The sequence below is a fragment of the Eucyclogobius newberryi genome, unplaced genomic scaffold (genome assembly GCF_026437365.1).
Source record: "Eucyclogobius newberryi isolate DKJ021-1_F unplaced genomic scaffold, fEucNew1.0.hap1 SCAF_22, whole genome shotgun sequence".
NCBI classification, from domain to species: domain Eukaryota; kingdom Metazoa; phylum Chordata; class Actinopteri; order Gobiiformes; family Gobiidae; genus Eucyclogobius; species Eucyclogobius newberryi.
This window is the reverse complement of record NW_027315857.1, coordinates 12,312,743-12,330,845: the sequence shown is the minus strand read 5'-3', so window position 1 is coordinate 12,330,845 and position 18,103 is coordinate 12,312,743. Positions and strand designations below refer to the sequence as shown.

The 18,103-nt window shown below is 39.6% G+C and overlaps 2 protein-coding genes across 3 annotated transcripts; one reads left to right on the top strand and one right to left on the bottom strand.

Moving 5' to 3' along the window:
- The first annotated feature begins 259 nt into the window (after window positions 1-259).
- Window positions 260-9,952, top strand: mmp14a (matrix metallopeptidase 14a (membrane-inserted)). Of its 2 annotated transcripts, XM_072458522.1 has the most exons (10): window positions 263-608; window positions 6,646-6,794; window positions 6,870-6,992; window positions 7,177-7,484; window positions 7,697-7,858; window positions 7,946-8,085; window positions 8,179-8,317; window positions 8,404-8,554; window positions 8,902-9,017; window positions 9,104-9,952. In XM_072458522.1, exons 1-10 carry the CDS (start codon window positions 531-533, stop codon window positions 9,421-9,423), a joined length of 1,686 nt encoding a protein of 561 aa, XP_072314623.1. In that variant the 5' UTR covers window positions 263-530; the 3' UTR covers window positions 9,424-9,952. The 2 variants fall into 2 exon arrangements, with proteins under 2 accessions (XP_072314621.1, XP_072314623.1); XM_072458520.1 differs by having other exon boundaries at window positions 260-608; window positions 7,697-8,085.
- A 5,179-nt stretch (window positions 9,953-15,131) lies between these two features.
- mrpl52 (mitochondrial ribosomal protein L52) lies at window positions 15,132-16,267 on the bottom strand. Its single transcript, XM_072458774.1, has 5 exons — window positions 16,181-16,267; window positions 15,861-15,930; window positions 15,585-15,652; window positions 15,413-15,477; window positions 15,132-15,342 (listed from the first exon to the last, which is right to left on the bottom strand). Exons 1-5 carry the CDS (start codon window positions 16,212-16,214, stop codon window positions 15,187-15,189), a joined length of 393 nt encoding a protein of 130 aa, XP_072314875.1. The 5' UTR covers window positions 16,215-16,267; the 3' UTR covers window positions 15,132-15,186.
- Window positions 16,268-18,103: the final 1,836 nt, after the last annotated feature.

The window sequence follows — 18,103 nt, the reverse complement described above, 5'->3', positions numbered from 1 at the left end:
AAGTATGTCATTCTTGAAATTGTCACGTCTGCCTTTCTTGCTTGATACAGTACGAATGACTAAGTAATAACGGTGCTTTAAAGCCATAGCAAAGACATGTGCAATGCAAACTAAAGTGGTTATGGTAGATGAGCTGTCGTCACACGCACAAAAAAAGTCTTCACATCTGTAGGAGGATCCAGAGGAAAATCCAGCTCTCCCTGTCCCTCCCTCTCTCTGTGTGTGCGCTGTTTCTCCACCACGTCCTCACGCTGCAGACAGAGCCGAGCGAAGGAGCCACAGCCAAACTATGATGTGAGCCAACTTTAGACCAACCTATCACTGCACTTTGTATGCTTTAGTTCATTATTCTACTGTTAACAAGGTTTCTATAGGACTTTTTTAGTTTGAAAAGTTTTTCCATGTGGATACTAAAAGTGCAACGGAGACGCAGTAATCTTTTTCCTCCTCGTCGCGTGCTGCAAGGACAGTAGTGGGACTTGTACTCTACAGAAAAGTATCATTTTGGGGCCTAGTCTGCAGGCTGCACAATGCTGCCCAGTCTCATAACTCTGGCCTGTGGCCTTTGCTGCTTCACATCAGTGTCTGCCAATATACTCAAAGCTGAAGTAAGTGCTATGAAATTTAATTGTTTTATGATGAAATGTTGATAGTATTGTCTTTGTGCTTTAATATCTATTGTCCATTATTCGAATAACTTAATTTTCTTCACAGGTTGTGTTAAAGGTGTGTTATTTTGTTTTTTATTTTGTGTGGGGCTCCAGTCATGGAGGAGCCTTGCTGACCAAGCCACAGCTGAGTTGCTTTGTTCTGAGAAAAAGGGGTGGCTATGTATAAGAGGAGGGGGAATGTAATAGTTTTCATCTGCTCTTGCAGAATTGCAGAATTGCAGCAGCTCGGTCAGGAAGTTTACCCCAAAACAAGCTGGACATACCATAAGGGTTTAATAGGACATGAGTCCATCAGCTTCAGACGCTACACTTAAGTCAACAACTAAACTACACATTATATATGTCAGCAGGTCTCGTGATCCTCTCAAAATGAGTGGATGCACTCACCAGGGGCGCCTTCAGTCTTGACCCAATTGTAAAATGGCTTTAAAATAGTTAGTTCATCAAATAGTTGTTCATCCCAAATACATACATTTTCCACAGAGATAAGATCAGATTGTAGAGTTGGCACACAAGAATAATGGCTAAATATCACTCAGATGAACACAGAACAATAAAAAAGCTCGTCACTTGAGGTTTCCATTTTCTTGTAGTCTACGTTAAATTGTGCTTGAAAGATCCCTAAATATTTTTACTACATGCAATGTTTTGGCTAATTATTGTCTGACACAGCATGAGATCACTGACATGGAATAAACGAGATTGATATGTGTCACTCTTGATTACAGTTCTTATACGTTGAGTTTGTGAACTGTGAAATATTGCGGGAATACATCTTTACCTGTGCAAAGTAATGAGAAGACACGAAGAACACCCAATTACCAAAGGGGACGAAAAACATTCAATATGGTATCACTTCCTGTCTTCTCACAGTTCAAATTAATGAACTGCTCTTTTATTTTAGAAAAGGTTAAGGGTCACCAAGTTCTATTTTGAAAGCTGCGTTAGCTTGTATTTGATTTCCAACATTTAAATGTAAAATAATTGTAGTGGTAGTGTATAGGATACATGGCACAGGAGGAAGACTTTAGTCACTGACCACAAGATGCTGGAGTGTGACTCAGACCAGACACAAAGCAACTCAGACAGTTTATAAGAGGCCACACTGATTAATGTCTGCAAACAGTCAAAAACACCAACACTTACCACGTCCTGAGCAGGGCTGGGATAAACATCTGTGTCCATGCTTTTGCAGTCAATCAAGCCTATTCTTCTACTGCAATGGCAATTTAACAAGTCGGACATTTACCTCAGATTAAATGTAAAATAATATATATTAGAGCAGCCAGCCCTGATGCAGAAGAGGATCAGCCGTAATTATAGGATAGGCATTACATCACCTGTGACTGGAATACACAACTTGTGGTCAAAAGACTTGGACTTGAGAAAGTTGATGAAACTAGAACTTAACAAGAAATTAAACCTTCAATAATTTATGATGTAGAAGTTAGAATATTTAACAGTATTTTTGGTAAATACGTTCTTGGCATTACTTTGTTGGTTGGACAGCAACTCATTCATTTACGGTAATTTAGAGACTACTTTATGACTGAAATATTAGCCTAGTTATTATATATTTTTATTGACTCATAAACTCATTTGTGGGATAGGACAGTGTCATTTGTGACGTTCCCTGTTCATTTTACCCCAGCTTTGTTGTCTGGTGTTGAATTATAGCGATAGAATTGGATGTGAATCAGAAATTTGCATCATGAAACAGAGACAGAGGAATTATGTGGTCTATCAGTGCTGGTTAAGATTTGAGCAACCCTTTTTTCCATACTGAATGATAAGGAAGCTCCACCAGACGATAAATAAAACATCTGAAAGGATAACCACGTCCTGCTAATTAGTTTATATTTTTTGCCTGGTCTAACTTTTATGTTTTTAAATGAATACTTGAAAGCACTTTGCATGTGAGAGAAATGAAAGTGGATCTGTCGGGAGATTTCTTCTTGCCATAAAGAGACACACGTCTGGTGATCCTTATCAGGGACACATCAAAACACATCTGGCTCTGTTTCTCTTTATCGCCACTACAGCTGCTTCAAAGACACTGCACTGACAGGCACATGGCACGTGGAAAAAATGGAAAAGTAATCAGCTGCATAAGGTTTAATGAAGAACTGCTGAAGTTCAAGGGAGGATGAGCTTATCTCATCTGAAGTCCTTGTTTTGAGCCAATAGACACTTTTAAATAGAGACAGTGACGGGATGGTTGGGCCCACAGTTCTATTTGTTTTTGGAAGGCCAGATGTTAAACCAAAAGAGATGACTGTGTTTTAGTCCTTGTTGATACTAAAAGTAAGGTGAAGTGTTTAAGCAATTGTGTTAAAGAATCCATAAATTATAAGACGATGATGCTTATATATAACTAGAGATAGAACCAATATTTTCCCTTTTTTAAGAATATAAACTTTAAAGCTCTAGCACAGGCCCACAGTATATTTAGTTTGAGTTGACTAAAGAAAATATATGAAGATTTGTTTTAACTCTGGAACAGCATTATTCAGTATAATTTCAGTTCATAAGAAGTGTGTACTGAACAAAATGTGACTTCACAGCTTAAAATTAAAAGGAATCCAGTGGATGTCAATCATTGTTAGATTATATTTTGTCTTATTAAATTTGTCTTATAGAACAGTGCACCTTACATACAGCAGCTATGATGATATAAGGAAAATCATATCATTTAATTATCAAAAGTAGGTAAATAGATGGGCCCAAAAATATTGGCATAGCTTATCGACCATCGTTTGCTCTGGATTCTGTAAAATCTGTATTTAATCAGCCATGGAAAACCTGTACGGGTCGATCTCTGCTGAATCACAATCTCATTTGCAACACAATCCCGGGTGTTTTGCTTCAGGAGAGGAATGGACATCTGGTTAATGTTTATGTTTGTTTTCAAAGTCAAATAAATGGATGTTTATATGTGCAGCAAAATAGTGAACATCTGTAGTATTTGACCTTGAAAACATTTATTTACTTCCAAGTAAACAATGTAATCAGACACCATCTTTGTGACGATTTATCTCAAAACTGTTCCTTGAGCTAGCTGTATTGGTAAATGGGTCAAACAGACACCAAGAAATGAAGGCAATGTGAGTTTCAGCTGCTCACCGGAGTTCTCAGTTTTTTTCCATTGGCACAGAGGGATAGGAACAACTGACTCCGTCCCTTATATTCAAAGTCATTCAAACTCATAGCCCCTTCTCTGACTTTTCCTCATCGCATTAATGTCTTTACCTTCTCCAAAGCAAACTACATATCGGATTGTTTTCCACTCGACCTGGAGTTTGGCATTTTGTCCTTTAATGCCTTTGATTCCCATAGTGTAGAGTTTCTGAGGACAAAAATAGTAATTTCGTTTCTCAAATGTTATTTTCAATTTGACCATATTTGGCTGGAATTCTATTTTCATGCCTACCATTATATACCAACATGTCTTGCTATCTGCATTGCCTAATATAAACATAACATTCTCATATGTGACTATTACATTACTTCCTCTCTGAGGAACATGCGGGAAAACAACTCATTTCCACGTAAAGTGTGACCTAAAGTGGAATTCACCGTTCTTTGTAAGACGTCACGATGCATCACCCATCTAGTTCTCTTTTTGATTATTCCAGTCTTGGAAGAGTAGACTCCACTTAAACCTTTCTGTTTGGACCATGTAGTCCACAGGGACTCCGTACAAACAATGCAGCTGTTGTTGTGCTCAAAAGGTTTATGGTGCTCATGATCGTAAATTGTTTATCCTTTTTGGCTTTCCCAGTTTCCATTTGCATTTGGAGCATTACTGCAGTTGTCTTGGTAACAGTATATATATATATATATATATATATATAAGTATTGTGACCATGAATAATTAACTATTGTTGGTTATTATGTGCACGGCCATCTTACCTGAATATTCAAACACTAAGCATTAAAGATACTTTATGTAACTTTTCTGGTGGAGGGCAGGTCACCTCCATGCCCCCAAAAAGATGTTACTTCCTTGCCTGAAATCTTCTACAATATGGCATCAAACTAATCATTCTGCATGTAGACAAGCTGAGCAATTGGAATATTCTAGGCAAAGCAATAACATGGAGACAAGCAGGCGGCAGAGCCTCCACATGCCATACCAGTATCAGCATGTTGTAAAATCATTATTCAAAATACTCAAATTGAAAGAAGCTCCACTTGTGTGGACAAACAAATACTACATGCTACTTAAAAGTAAGAAAAGTCTTGCTTCTTTACTGTTATACAATAGTCTACAAGTATCATTGTATGGCACAAGGGTCACATTGAGGTCAAAATGTCCATAGCACATCCCGACATCACCAGATTTACCCCTCGGTTTTGGGACCACATGTCACTCCATTCACTGCACAGAGCCTGATGTGTGTTTACCAAACCAGTCTGCAGCCTTTTGACCACACAGACTACCGTAGCCACCCCACGGCCAACAATACCAGCCATATACAAGCCTCAATAAATAGGTGCTTTGACTCAGGCTGCCCGGAGTTCCAGGGAGAAGGGGTGCAGTTTGGGATATCTGGCGTCCCAAGCGGAGGTGGTAGTGTGTTTTTATAGAAGCAGACTGGAGCCACGGACACACTAGCAGTAGTCAGTGCTCTCAGAAGTGAACTGAATGTAGTAGACGCTAGCGCTGGGTTGATTCAGAGTAAATTACAGGAAAATTCAATTGACTGAACAGTGGAATGAAATGTTAAAAAATGTGATCCTTATTCCTTGAACATACTGTGGCTGTTTGTGAGTCAGGAATCACGTTATCCTAGCTCACAATGATGGACAATATAATTTATGTTATTTGACCATTTTAAGGGTTTATCACATAGCAATGACTGGTTCTGCTCAAATATGTATTTTGATACTTTGGGCATGTCTGAAAAGTCCATATTAGGAAAAACATTTGATTGAATTCGGTCATTGGTGATGATATTGGGATGACTCACCGATGTATTAATGTTGTGTGTGAATGAGTGAATGAGTGATTGGTGGTGGTCAGAGAGTTGACGCAGACTGACAGCCACGTTCTCTTCAGCCCCATGTTTTGGCTGAATATAGTGCAATATAAAGTGTCTTTGATGGTCATAAACACATTATTCCAAGGCAAATCAGCCAAGCTTAAATCCACTCTTAGGTTAAACTTTATAGTAGTGTATACAATGTGGTGATATGTGTTTTAAGCTATGCTTAGCCTGTGTTTAAAAGTGTGGAGTCCTGGACCACCAGCAGCTTACAGTGGAAAGAATAGGCAGGTTTTTCACGTGTTAAGATAAATAGATTTGGTGGTTTTGGTTTACAAGGACAGACAGCCAACACGACTCCAAATGTTAAGCTTTGACGATCCCAAATGTTGCCTAAAATGTTTCTTTTTCCAGCATTAGCCAGTTGTTTTTGGCTGCATTTGTCTAGACAGCACTTTGGATCAGTGTGACATCAGTACTTGCAGCATATGTGTTTTATTTGGCTTTCTACTCCTCCCCCGGCCTTACGACCCCACAACAAAGTTTTCTGTTGCAAGTTCAGCATAAATACAGGGACATATATGAGAGGTTACTGTTGTTTTAAAACCATAGGCATGTGTGTGCGTGTGTGTGAATGTGTGCAAAGCTGAAGGATTTCAAATGTTTTTGTTGGTTGAAATCTGTCTGGCATTCAGAGCTTTTGTCCTACCAGTCATGAAATCTGTGTTACACATCTGAACTCAGTGACAGGCCCAAACAGGACCTGCATTTAAACACAGGCTCATACAGACATTTTGATGTTGACTAAGCAGTTTGAAGTATTTAGATGTTTACAGCCTATTTCACTGTGGGCAAAGTGGCTCTCACTGAATGAGAAATGAGGGCAGATGTACCAAATCATAACCTTTCGAGTGTTTGTGTTAGGCGTGCGTCATGTTGGTTTTGAAATAGAGAAACAAGTATAAATTGTCAACCCTTCTTTTCAGGCTTGGCTGCAGCAGTATGGCTACTTGCCCCCGGGTGATCTCAGAGCTCAGGCGATCCGCTCTCCAAAGTCTGTCGAGGAAGCGATATCTGCTATGCAGAGCTTTTATGGATTAACAGTGACAGGAAGCATAGATACCAATACAATACAGTAAGTTTTAAAATATGAAATAGTATTCCTGGATAACATGAAATAACACATTTGTATTTGTTTTTCTTCTGCCAGAGCAATGACCCGACCTAGATGTGGTGTACCAGACAAGTTTGGCCCCGAACTGAAAACAAACCTGAGGAGAAAGAGATATGCAATACAGGGACTGAAGTGGGACAAATCAGAAATCACTTTCAGGTCAGAAAAGGCACATGCTTTCTCTATACAGTTTATAAATACTGTAATGAATAACTAATGTTAGTTACTGCTGAAACATATTATTATATTACTGTAAATCAGAAACACAGCAAAAAAAAACACATTTCTCTCAAATTCTATTTACGTTACATTTTAATCATCAGTTTAATGTAACTGTCCACAGCATACAGAACTACACTCCCAAAATCGGTGAACGAGCTACATATGAAGCCATCCGAAAAGCCTTCAAAGTGTGGGAGAGCGCCATCCCGCTCACCTTCAGAGAGATACCCTACAGCCAGATCAGAGACAAAGTGGACAAGTTCGCCGACATTATGCTGTCATTTTCTGAGGGTTTCCATGGTGACAGCACACCCTTCGATGGGGAAGGTGGCTTCTTGGCCCATGCGTACTTCCCCGGTAACGGCATTGGTGGGGACACGCACTTTGACCTAGCGGAGCCGTGGACAACTGGGAATGTCGACCAGGGAGGTGAGTGTTGATTCATTGTTTATTCATTGATTTATGTTATTTCAAGCAAGGAAAATTAAAACAAGCAAAGCAGAACATGAAAAAAAACTGTAGATCCTTGTATTACCACAACTAATAATTTGATATAGAATGCCTAATTTTATAGACTTTTTTTCACAGCATTGTATCCAACATTTGACCCTTTTTTCTGTTAACGCTCTTCATCTGTAAAGGTAATGATGTGTTCCTGGTGGCTGTCCATGAGTTGGGTCATGCCCTTGGTTTGGAGCACTCCAACAGCCCCTCGGCCATCATGGCACCCTTTTACCAGTGGTTTGAGACAGAAAATTTCCAACTTCCAGATGACGACCGCAGAGGCATCCAGGCAATTTACGGTAAGACACAACTCAGTCAGAAATGTGGGAATTTGTTTCACGTTTACAATATTAAAAAGGAAATATATATATTTTTTTCCCCCATAGGCACTAAATCTGGGGCTCCTCCTCCACCGCCTCGTCCCACAAAAGCAACAAATCCCAGTAAACCAGAGAACGGTCCTGACATTTGTGAGGGGCATTTCGACACTATCGCTGTCTTGAGAGGAGAGAAGTTTGCGTTTAAGGTACAAATCCCAACATCCAAATATTGAAGACAAAGTGTGGAATCCATCTACAAATAATACAAAAATGGGAAGAATAACTTGTTTGCTATGTAGGATAAATGGTTTTGGCGCATCCGCAACAACAAAGTCCTGCCGGGATACCCCATGCCCATTGGACACTTCTGGAAAGGCCTGCCATCAGGAATCAACGCTGCCTTTGAGAGGGATGATGGGAAATTTGTCTTCTTTAAGGGTAGGCCCTGTGCATTATGACAGCTGCAGTGTGATGTCCGCAAAATATTCATTTTGTTCTGACATGTTCTTGCTTGGTATGAGCAGGTGATAAATACTGGGACTACAGTGAGTCGACCAAGGATAAGGATTCTCCCAAAAGCCTGAGGGACATGGGGACTGGTTTGCCCAAAGACAAGATTGACGCTGCGCTATTCTACACACCGACAGGGCAGACGTTCTACTTCCGAGGAAACAAGTCAGTACTCAATATAACACAGCACAGCATATAGCAAATTATTTTAAAAAACAAAATAACTTTATGTTGGATGCTTTCAAATAAGGGTATAAGGTGATATTTCTACATTTATGTGATTCATTTGTCATTTCACATTCGTCTGATAATTATACTTCAACTAATATGTTTAAAGAAAGATATTGTCTGACTAGTACAAAATGTATATTTCACCCACCCCTTCTTAACCAAATTCACCTATCCTGCATGATCTGTACGTGTATGTTATATTCTTCAATACTATTAATAACTTGAAAGGAATAGAACATTTACAGTACATAGGCTAAGGATGTGTTGCTCTGTCTTTACAGATACTACCGTTTCAACGAGCAGACTCGCTCGGTGGACAGTGGTTATCCTAAGCCCATCAGCACATGGAGTGGAGCACCAGACAACATCAAAGCAGCCATCATGAGTGAAGATGGATGTAAGTTATACTGTACACTCCGGCTAATTATTACAGCAAAAAGTAGACACGCCAATTAACTTAAATATTCTCTCTTTTTTTGTCAGCTTACACCTATTTCTACAAAGCCAATAAATACTGGAAGTTCAATAACCAGTACATGAAGGTGGAGTCTGGTTACCCCAAGTCGGTGCTCAGTGACTGGATGGGCTGCGACAGCGAGGAGCCGAAACGGGGCAAAGAAGAGGAAGTTATCATTATAGAAGTGGACGAATCACAGGGCGGGGCGGGGCCAGTGGCAGTGGTTATTCCGCTCCTCCTGTTGGTGCTGGTAGTGATCACTATGGGAGCGCTGTTGTTCTTCAGAAAGTACGGCACGCCAAGGCGCCTGCTCTACTGCCAGAGATCTCTCCTGGACAAAGTGTAGAGAAAAATAGTGAATTTTATGAACGAGTGACTGCAGAAGGATGGACTAGAAGACAAGTTGGAAAGCAGCAGGAACACGAGTGGAAATGAGAGACTAAAGAACTAGGAATGAATGTTTTTAAGATTTGGTGGTTTGTATATGCCACAAAAGTGCAAAAAGCCCTAGGAACTGAATCAGGAAAATGTGTATTTGTATGTTAAATATTTACGTGTTCTGTTTGGATGTTACTTCATCGATCACCTCTGTCATGAACCGGGTTTTAAATGTTTCTCAGCTTTAACTGGACGATTCCAGCTGAACTGCTGTCTGATCAATTAGACAAAACTGTATTTCCTTTTAGCATTTTAATTGTTATTTCACACACTGCCATGATGTGACCTGAACGTTTTTATGGGGTTGTATTTTCTACCACTAAGTGCAGTCAGTTTTTAAATTGACCATTGTTTCAAATGTCAGCTCTTATGCCTATAACATTCAGCACAACAGCCACTTGCAAACAACACAAAACAGGTCTGTGAAAAAATCTATTCTGTGTGATATCTGCACATTGCAACAGAATGCACAAACAAGATCAACTTTTTTCAGAGCAAGCAGTCAGATGGGAAAAATATATTCTGAAACTTGATGTTTTAGATTGTAAAGGTTAATTTTATGTCAGCACAGCTGCTTTATTATGTGTGAAAAAGCGGTACTGATTTACAACCATGGTGCAATTTTATTAATAGTGTCAATTATTTTGGGATACTTTTATTATTATAAGTATGGTTATTGTTATTATTGTTCTCCTGTAAAGTTTTGTTTGTGTACGTTGTCACTGGGAGTCCTGCTGGACAGAGGCATTAGGTGACAATGGTGAAATAAATCCCAGTTTACATTCAATTGTTTCATTCATAATGAATTTGATCTAATTTAATAGAAAAATTACATCTACACACAATAATACTATTTATGAACTATGGACATAGATAGTGCTCAGTACCTTTTGTAGTTTCTACATCAATTCTGTTTAAAGTGATTTTAACAATGATAATGGTAATGATATTTATAATGATCAACAAAATGCAATGGAAATCTATTTTCACTTTTGTATTTCATCAAATAAAGTGAAATTAAAGTTTTTTCTACAAAAAAATGAAATTTGTGTGTGTTTTTTAAAAGCTTGTGTTATAAAATATAATGTATTTTTCTCTTTTGGGTCAACTGACAAATCACTGTTGGAAAAAAAATTACCTTTAGAAGTATTTAAGTCTTGGGTGATGTTTTATTGACCACTCCACATTCCACATTCCACATTCTCTTAACCCGAGTTTAGACAGATGCTGATGATCTCTGGATACAGTTACACAGCTGGATGTTTTAGCCATGGTGCCAGCATCATGTGTCGAGGAACCGGCAGGAAAAAATGATGAAACACAAATTTTTGGGGGAACTTTTTCCAAGTCAGCATCTGGATTACAAAAAGAGGCCTGGAGTGTGTATGTATAGGGAATGTTCCTATAGAAGTATTAAAAAACATTGCACCCCGACTCGGCTGTAAAAATCTATGGAAACAATGTGTGAAGAAAACTTGCACACTGCAGAAGAAACGTGATCAGGAACTTGAAGTGCTGCAGGGCAAAATTATGGACATCTGCAAATATCTGTATTTCCTTTCTTTCTGCAAAATCGCTCTTTTTTTTCAGGCCGCTCCTCCTCCAGACCACAAGTATCTGATGTGTTTTTGCATTTTCTATTCCTCCCTTCACTCTTCAACTTCCTTCATTCTCCAAAGTTAGTCAAAACGATTCATAAAAAACAGTAAACATATACTGCAATTAACTATATGACTTTGTTATACGTTTTGAAGATCGTTTTTTTGTCAGACTCACGGTAAACAACAATTTGGTTAGACCACTAAGTATGAGCTGGATAACCACAAACATAAAAACAAAACTAGTTGATCATTTATGTGACTTTAAGACGTGGTTAAGTTAGTCTTGTGACCTTAACACAGGGTCAATGGCAGCACACATTTGGGTGAAAAAAGTCAGGAACAAAGTTAAGAGTTGTGGGGTATTTGCTGTCATGGTAACATTCAGCTAAACCAATCAAAGGCAGAGGAAAACCAGATCATAATTTGTGGTTTAATGAAGAGGGGTGGGCTTTGGCTTTGAAGAGGTCAAAGCTTTCCAAACTTGCATTCTTGAGCTAAAATATCACGACATATTTTTCTACTTCATATAATAATTCTTGAACAAAACTAAATACAAAGTTTGAAAGATTATGAGATGTATTATTATTATTATTATTATTATTATTATTATTATTCATACATTTAAGGTTTTGTACGAGATCCCAGCGCATAAATGCAAATCAGAGAAGACAAAACAGAAGATTTCCTGCAAGTCTGTTACTTGTAGAGCAATGTTTTTGTTATCTGGTTAGAGACATGTTTGTACTGACCACTGGGCATTTCCCACCTGATCTTTCACCATGTGTGCAAGATCTTTTTGCCTCTGTCAAACCTCTAAAACAAATCAACCTTTTTTTTTATCTTCCACATCTGTTCCCCCACTCTCCTCCTGCAGTGGCTCCCTCTCTCAGCTGGTCTTCACATTTGTCTGGTCGGCTGGTCTCTCTTAGGTACTGTAACTATTTGGAGCCATAAGTCACTCTAGGAAAACATCAACAGAGACAGTTGAACTAGGTCTTGCAAAAACAAAAAAAATGAAAATTGAGGAGAAAAAAAAGAACATTGTTGCTCTATCAGGTCAAATAGTGAGATTGTTTTTTGGTGTCCCATTTCTCTTCTCACCTCTTTCCTTGTCAGCCATTTTAGTGCTGAACTCGGGGCCTGCTGGATCCACCATCTAAGCTCAGCACTCCTTCCAATGCCAGGAAGGAAGTGACTGTGGCAGCTGCTTGCAATTCAACCTGAGACTTTGTTTGGGTGACCTACATTATGGCACCATTTATTTTCTACTGTAAATGGGAGCTTTTCATGTTGGAAGCAGAGGTAGTCATTGTGGCGCTAAGAACAAACAAGCACTGAAAACAAATATTAGAGTAGAGCCCTGAAGTCTGCTTTCCTCAAGAGAATGCTTACAAACCTTTTACTTGACAATAATTAACCTTTGACGCATTTGCAAACCAAATCAATTCAGTATTTGAACAAGATTTAATGGACAGATGTTGGTAAAAATGTTAAACACAGTGAAAAATAGCTCCGGCCATAAGGGTTCAGTCAGTGAACTAAAAAGTAAATAGTAGCTAGTTTACAATATTGCGAAACAATGACTTTTGTTGTTTGTTGTTGCTTCAATCAGTGACCTTTTTTTTAGATTTTCTCATGCAATTTAATGCTTTCTAACGTGTAAGGAAAGGCGGGGGTGCGTTTAGGTCAGGAAGTGGTCTTTTGAAACGACTTGCTGAATCAGACTCTCTGCAACCCCCCCCCCAACTCTGTGCCAGGATGCTGCCCATCGCCCCGCCCTGCACCCCACCAACCCTAACCTCCACGTCGGTCACATCTGCCAGGAACACCCCCTCCTCACAAAGTCTGGCGAGTGGGCAGACAACTACGCTGGCTAATCCTCAAAGGCTCGGTACAGTTTCCTCGCTGACCTCACCTAACTGAGGAACGTTCTTTCTTTTCACCAGGCTACCACCGCTGACTCCTGCACAATACGCCACATCTGGATCTCATTTCCTCAAAACCAAAACAACATGAGGAGCAGAGGAGGAGTAGAGAGGATGGGAGTAGTCAGAAGAGAGAAACATATTTGGGCTAGATTAGACTTTCAGGTCCTTTTAGAGTTGGCATGCCTCAAACCACCACTAATGATGATTCAGTGTAATCGAAAAGGCCCGCCAACACTGGACAGAGCTGCTTTTATCTTTCAGATCCTCCTTTATGTGGCCAATAGCAGTCATCCAGGCACCGATACTACATAATGGTCTTTGGGGAAAAAGGGAAACTAAATGTACCTTATAAAACGCTAATAAAGGAGAAGGTGGAATGGTGCAGAGTGAACATCTCACTGGATATCAAATGTATATGTAGTAATAACTCAGGTTTATTACAACTACACATTAAATTGTGTGTGCAGAAAGAGAAAGGTAGATGTTCGTGGGATCCAGAAAAGATTGGAATAAGTTTGTCCTGCCTTTGTTTAATTTGACTGTTGGTCATTTATCCTCATAGTTTGTCCTAATTGTCAGCGTGATCATCAGATAAGTATAAAATGTTCAACCATATTAAGTGATGGTTATATAATAATAATACATCTAATTTAGTAGTTGAACAGGAACGTGCGCCCCCCAAAACTCAGGGCTCGTTATCATCTTCATGTGCGTTTGTTCAGCTAAAGTTTGCAGAAGTCGCTCATTGCCTTTAAGCTCTTAATTATGTTGGTATTTATTAGTAGGAGTGTGTTAGTGCAGCAGTGTGGTGTCTGTACTTAATATAATGGAGGGGGGGGAAAGTCTTGGGCGATTAAAACAAAGGGTACTTCAGATTTTTGGATTAGGAGTTGATTTATTAGTCAGTCCTGAATTATTTCTGTTTGTTCAAGATATTTAGTGCAAAGGATCTCTAGATGTAGAGTAGAAAAGCTCTAAGTTTGGTCAACTCAAAGATTAAGAACAACTGGCAACACTAAAGCTCTATTTCTAATGAGCCATTGCCTCCCACTCTGTCCTGCAGGCTTTTAATAGTTCCTTCTCTCTTTTGCACTTACAAGACTTTTTCATACCTGAACACCTGCAGCTGGTTCAACCTACACCCCTTTAAGACAACAGACATTCAGCTCTTAACACAGTAAAAAGACAAAGAATGGGGCAGGAGGGGGGAAAGAAACCTCCCCATTTCCACAGCAAAGAATCTGCAAGTCAGCGGCTAGTGGCCTTAATTACAGTGAGGCTTTGCTGAAGTCTGCAACACGACCCGGGCACATGGAGGGGGAGAGGACTGAGAGACTGAGCAAGTAAGACCTAAATGTACAAAAATAATGCACTATCACTTCCTCAATGGGTTAAAAAATGTGTGTTATATTGTGAAATAGTGGACAAAATTGATACATAAAGAAAATTACTTAGTTTCCAGTCCTATACTTCAATTTGTACTCAATATACATATAAAGCTGTATGTCTTAGTTGGTTGTAAGACAATTCATTAACAAAGAAAATTAGTCCCAGCTTATCAGAAGTGGGCAAAAAAAGTTGATGTGACAGCACCAGAGAAGCAGAGGCCTTTACTCAAGTACTTGACATTATCTCACTAGAGCTTAAGCATGACCCCTCACTCACAGTCACACACACAGAAACATTGAAGACCTGAATCAGAGGGACCTTATGCTGACCAGCTCCTCCCTTCCTCTGCTTGCTCAACACCACTCCACTGTGAGGCACCAGACAAAATGGCGTGTGGGCCTTGGGAGCCGCTTCTGCTGTAGAAGTGCTGCATCCTAGTGGAAGTAAAATTATATTAAGAGACTTTCTTTTTTTAATTTTTAAACAGAAGATATGGTTCATAAACAATTGAGTCCTGTAATCCGTCATAAATTCTACTATTGTCTCAAGTGTGTTATAAAAATGTTAATAGGAGGACAAGTACAGGTGAAATGCAAGCCTCTGATGTCTTCCTGATGTGTGTCAAGCAACAATGTTAAGGTGCATTGTACATGATAAATTACTATCACGGCATGTTTGTACAAAGAGATTTATTAAATTGTTTTATTTCACGAAATAAGAAAACCAGACATGCAAACAAAACCAATACTGAATCTAGCTCTTTGGGTCCTCCTTCTTCATTAAAAGTCTTCCTTTGGGTTTGAGTAATTGAGATTTCCTGTGCTCTTCCAGTCGTTTGGCCTCCTCCTGTCTCTGTTCCCACACCTCGATGCCTCTGTCCACCTCTGAGCTCAGCATCACAATACGTCTCTGAGAAAAACACAAAGAAAATATAACTGAACGCACTCAATTGCTCAAACTGCCAAACAGCTAAACTTACAGCTAGGTTTTCTCTCTCTTGCCTTCTCCTTAGATGACCTTTTAGTGGCGGGGCTGGTCTCCCATCTATGGATATAACAGGTACAAATACAGTGTTTTCTTCTCAACACAAAATGTAAACAATCCACGTGCACTGAAGTTTATAGTTGCCAAAAGAACAAAATATTTCTCACCTGCAAAAGACCAGTCTGGAAGATCTGTCAGGGGTCCAAATTCAGAGCCTGAACGCGAAAGTCCATTCCTAAAAGTATTCAAGAGTGAGCAACAAGAAATTATTGTATTTTTGGTAGAAGGAGAAACGTGTTCAGTGTAATCCATCAGTCATCCAAGAGTTGTTGAATTGTTAAAATCTGCAAATCTAGTCCCATTCCAGATGAGTATTTTTTGTTAGTTAGGTTTAGAAAGCATTTTATTCACATTATGAAATCTCTGAATAGTTGTGAACTTACTCTTTCCTCCATTTTTCTCCAGCTTGTACGGTACATGTTGTGTTTAGCTGTCTCCTGCAGTGTCTCAGTCCTGAAACAACACAGTCCATTATAATTATGAGCACTTCAGCTCAATGACACAATACCATTCAGTCACATGCTACTGCTGTTAGCATCAGTGATAGCCCTGCGCAACTGTGGATTTTTACCAGTCATTGGAAAATACCGGGATTTACAAAAACAAATGGGACAATCTGATAGGTTCGGAACTTATAAAAAGTCCATTTAGATTACACAAAAGCTGTGTAAACAAGTTAAATTGACGATAACCTCGGGCTCACCTGAAAAGCACAGAGCTCTAAAGGGAGCCGCCATGATGACTGCACTGCACTGTACATCACTGTCCAGCAGAGGGCGCCAAACATACATGAAATGCCTACTCACCAATTACTCACCAGTTCTAACCATGGATCTAACAGACATAATAATAAGTAAGCAGTATAAATGTCATATATAAATATACACATTTATACTGCTTACTTATTATTATGTCTGTTATATATAGATATAGAGAGATATAGAAATAGATAGTTAGATGGATACAGATAGATGGACATATTATATCAAATTAAATATAAATGCTTCAGCAATCAGCTCCATCTGTGCCAATCTGGCCCATTGTTTCGCCCCTAAAGGTCTGTGGGTGTCACATTGGTTGATTGCTACAGCTGATGATAAATAGGCCCTGGTCTACAGATTATCTCCTACTCCTGATCTTTAATAAACTACTGAAGTCTATAGAGTGCCGCTACACTAAGCCCAGAAGAATTTCAATGTTGGCTTTTGGGACATGTTCCCACTCGCAGCCAGCCGTGAGATAAACGCTGTGGTTTGCAGAAGCTGCTGTGACTCTACTGAACCGCAAGGCCATGAAAGACTCACGGGCCGTTTGGGGAAGAGGTGGGGGCTTCAGGGCAGACAGAGGGCCCACGGGACTGAACCACACTGTGACCCGTGTTTTATCAAGGCGGATGTGTTTTTTCATGTAACCGTTAACTGCCACCGAACGGCCAGAGAGGCTGGTCACTGGTCACTCGGGTTTAGAAACAGTGCGGGATGTTTACTCTGTATCGTCCTTGGAGAACTCACACTCGCCCAAAAAATCCACCTGCCGCACCACCAGCCTGTATCCTTCCGCACATTCCAAAGGCTGGTGGTACAATAAAATAGTGCCGTTGCCTGAGCGACCACAGGCCGGTTGGTGGTGATGGTTCATCCGATTGACTTAGTTTCTGCCCCATTTTTCAATTATTTTAATATGAAAATTATTTTATATCATAATTGTAAATGGCAGAAAATATGTATGTTTTAAACCACGTGTAAAGCAGGTTTATTTTAGTTATTTGTTCATATCCATCTCTTGAAGATGTACTTTGTAACTTTTCTGGTGGTCTGCCACCTGTTATTTCGTTGCCTGGAATGTTCCGCAGTGTGGCATTAAACCAGTTTATCTCCATGAAGAGAAGCTAGCCATGCCAACAGGCCAAGTTGTAAGTCAGATCTGTGGAGAAGGTACCCCAATCACCGGGTTTTTGTCATTTCAATGCATGAAAGATACGTTTCATGACATACTGTGAAACATTCAAGGAAAAGCAACAACATCTCAACGGAGACAATTAGGAGGCAGACCCCCATTAGAAAAGTTACATAGTGCACATTAAATTGCCACGCAGATTAAAAAGGTAATGCCTGTCATAGCTTTTATTCCACAACACAATGTAACTGTAGCTTGTGCATTCTGTCATGACCCTGGCAAGATGAATAACAACATGTGAACAATTACATATGTACCCCAACTGATATATCTTGTTTAACCAAACAGAACATGATTTATAGACCTGTTTGAACACTGACATATATAGATGTACCATGGCTATTAAACAGCTATAAAACGTGCAGTGCATTTTAGCGCAGGTTTCCACAGGTTCCTATAATTCATTTTGAACAGGGCTAGTTTTGGCGGAGTGTGCGGTGCGTATGAATGACGAAACAGAGCAGGGCTGGGGGGGAAAGGTGTCCCGGCGCCGCTCATACATAAAGGGCAGAGATCAGTTGTCAAGGTGACGTCGGGGTAATGGTAATGTGCGGGAAGGCGGAAGTGGTTTCAAAACAAAACTGCTATTCAGCGAAAACAACGTACGTGTTTGACAAGAAGACACACATTTTGTCTGTATTTTCGTCTTGGTTCATTAAGAACAACAAAA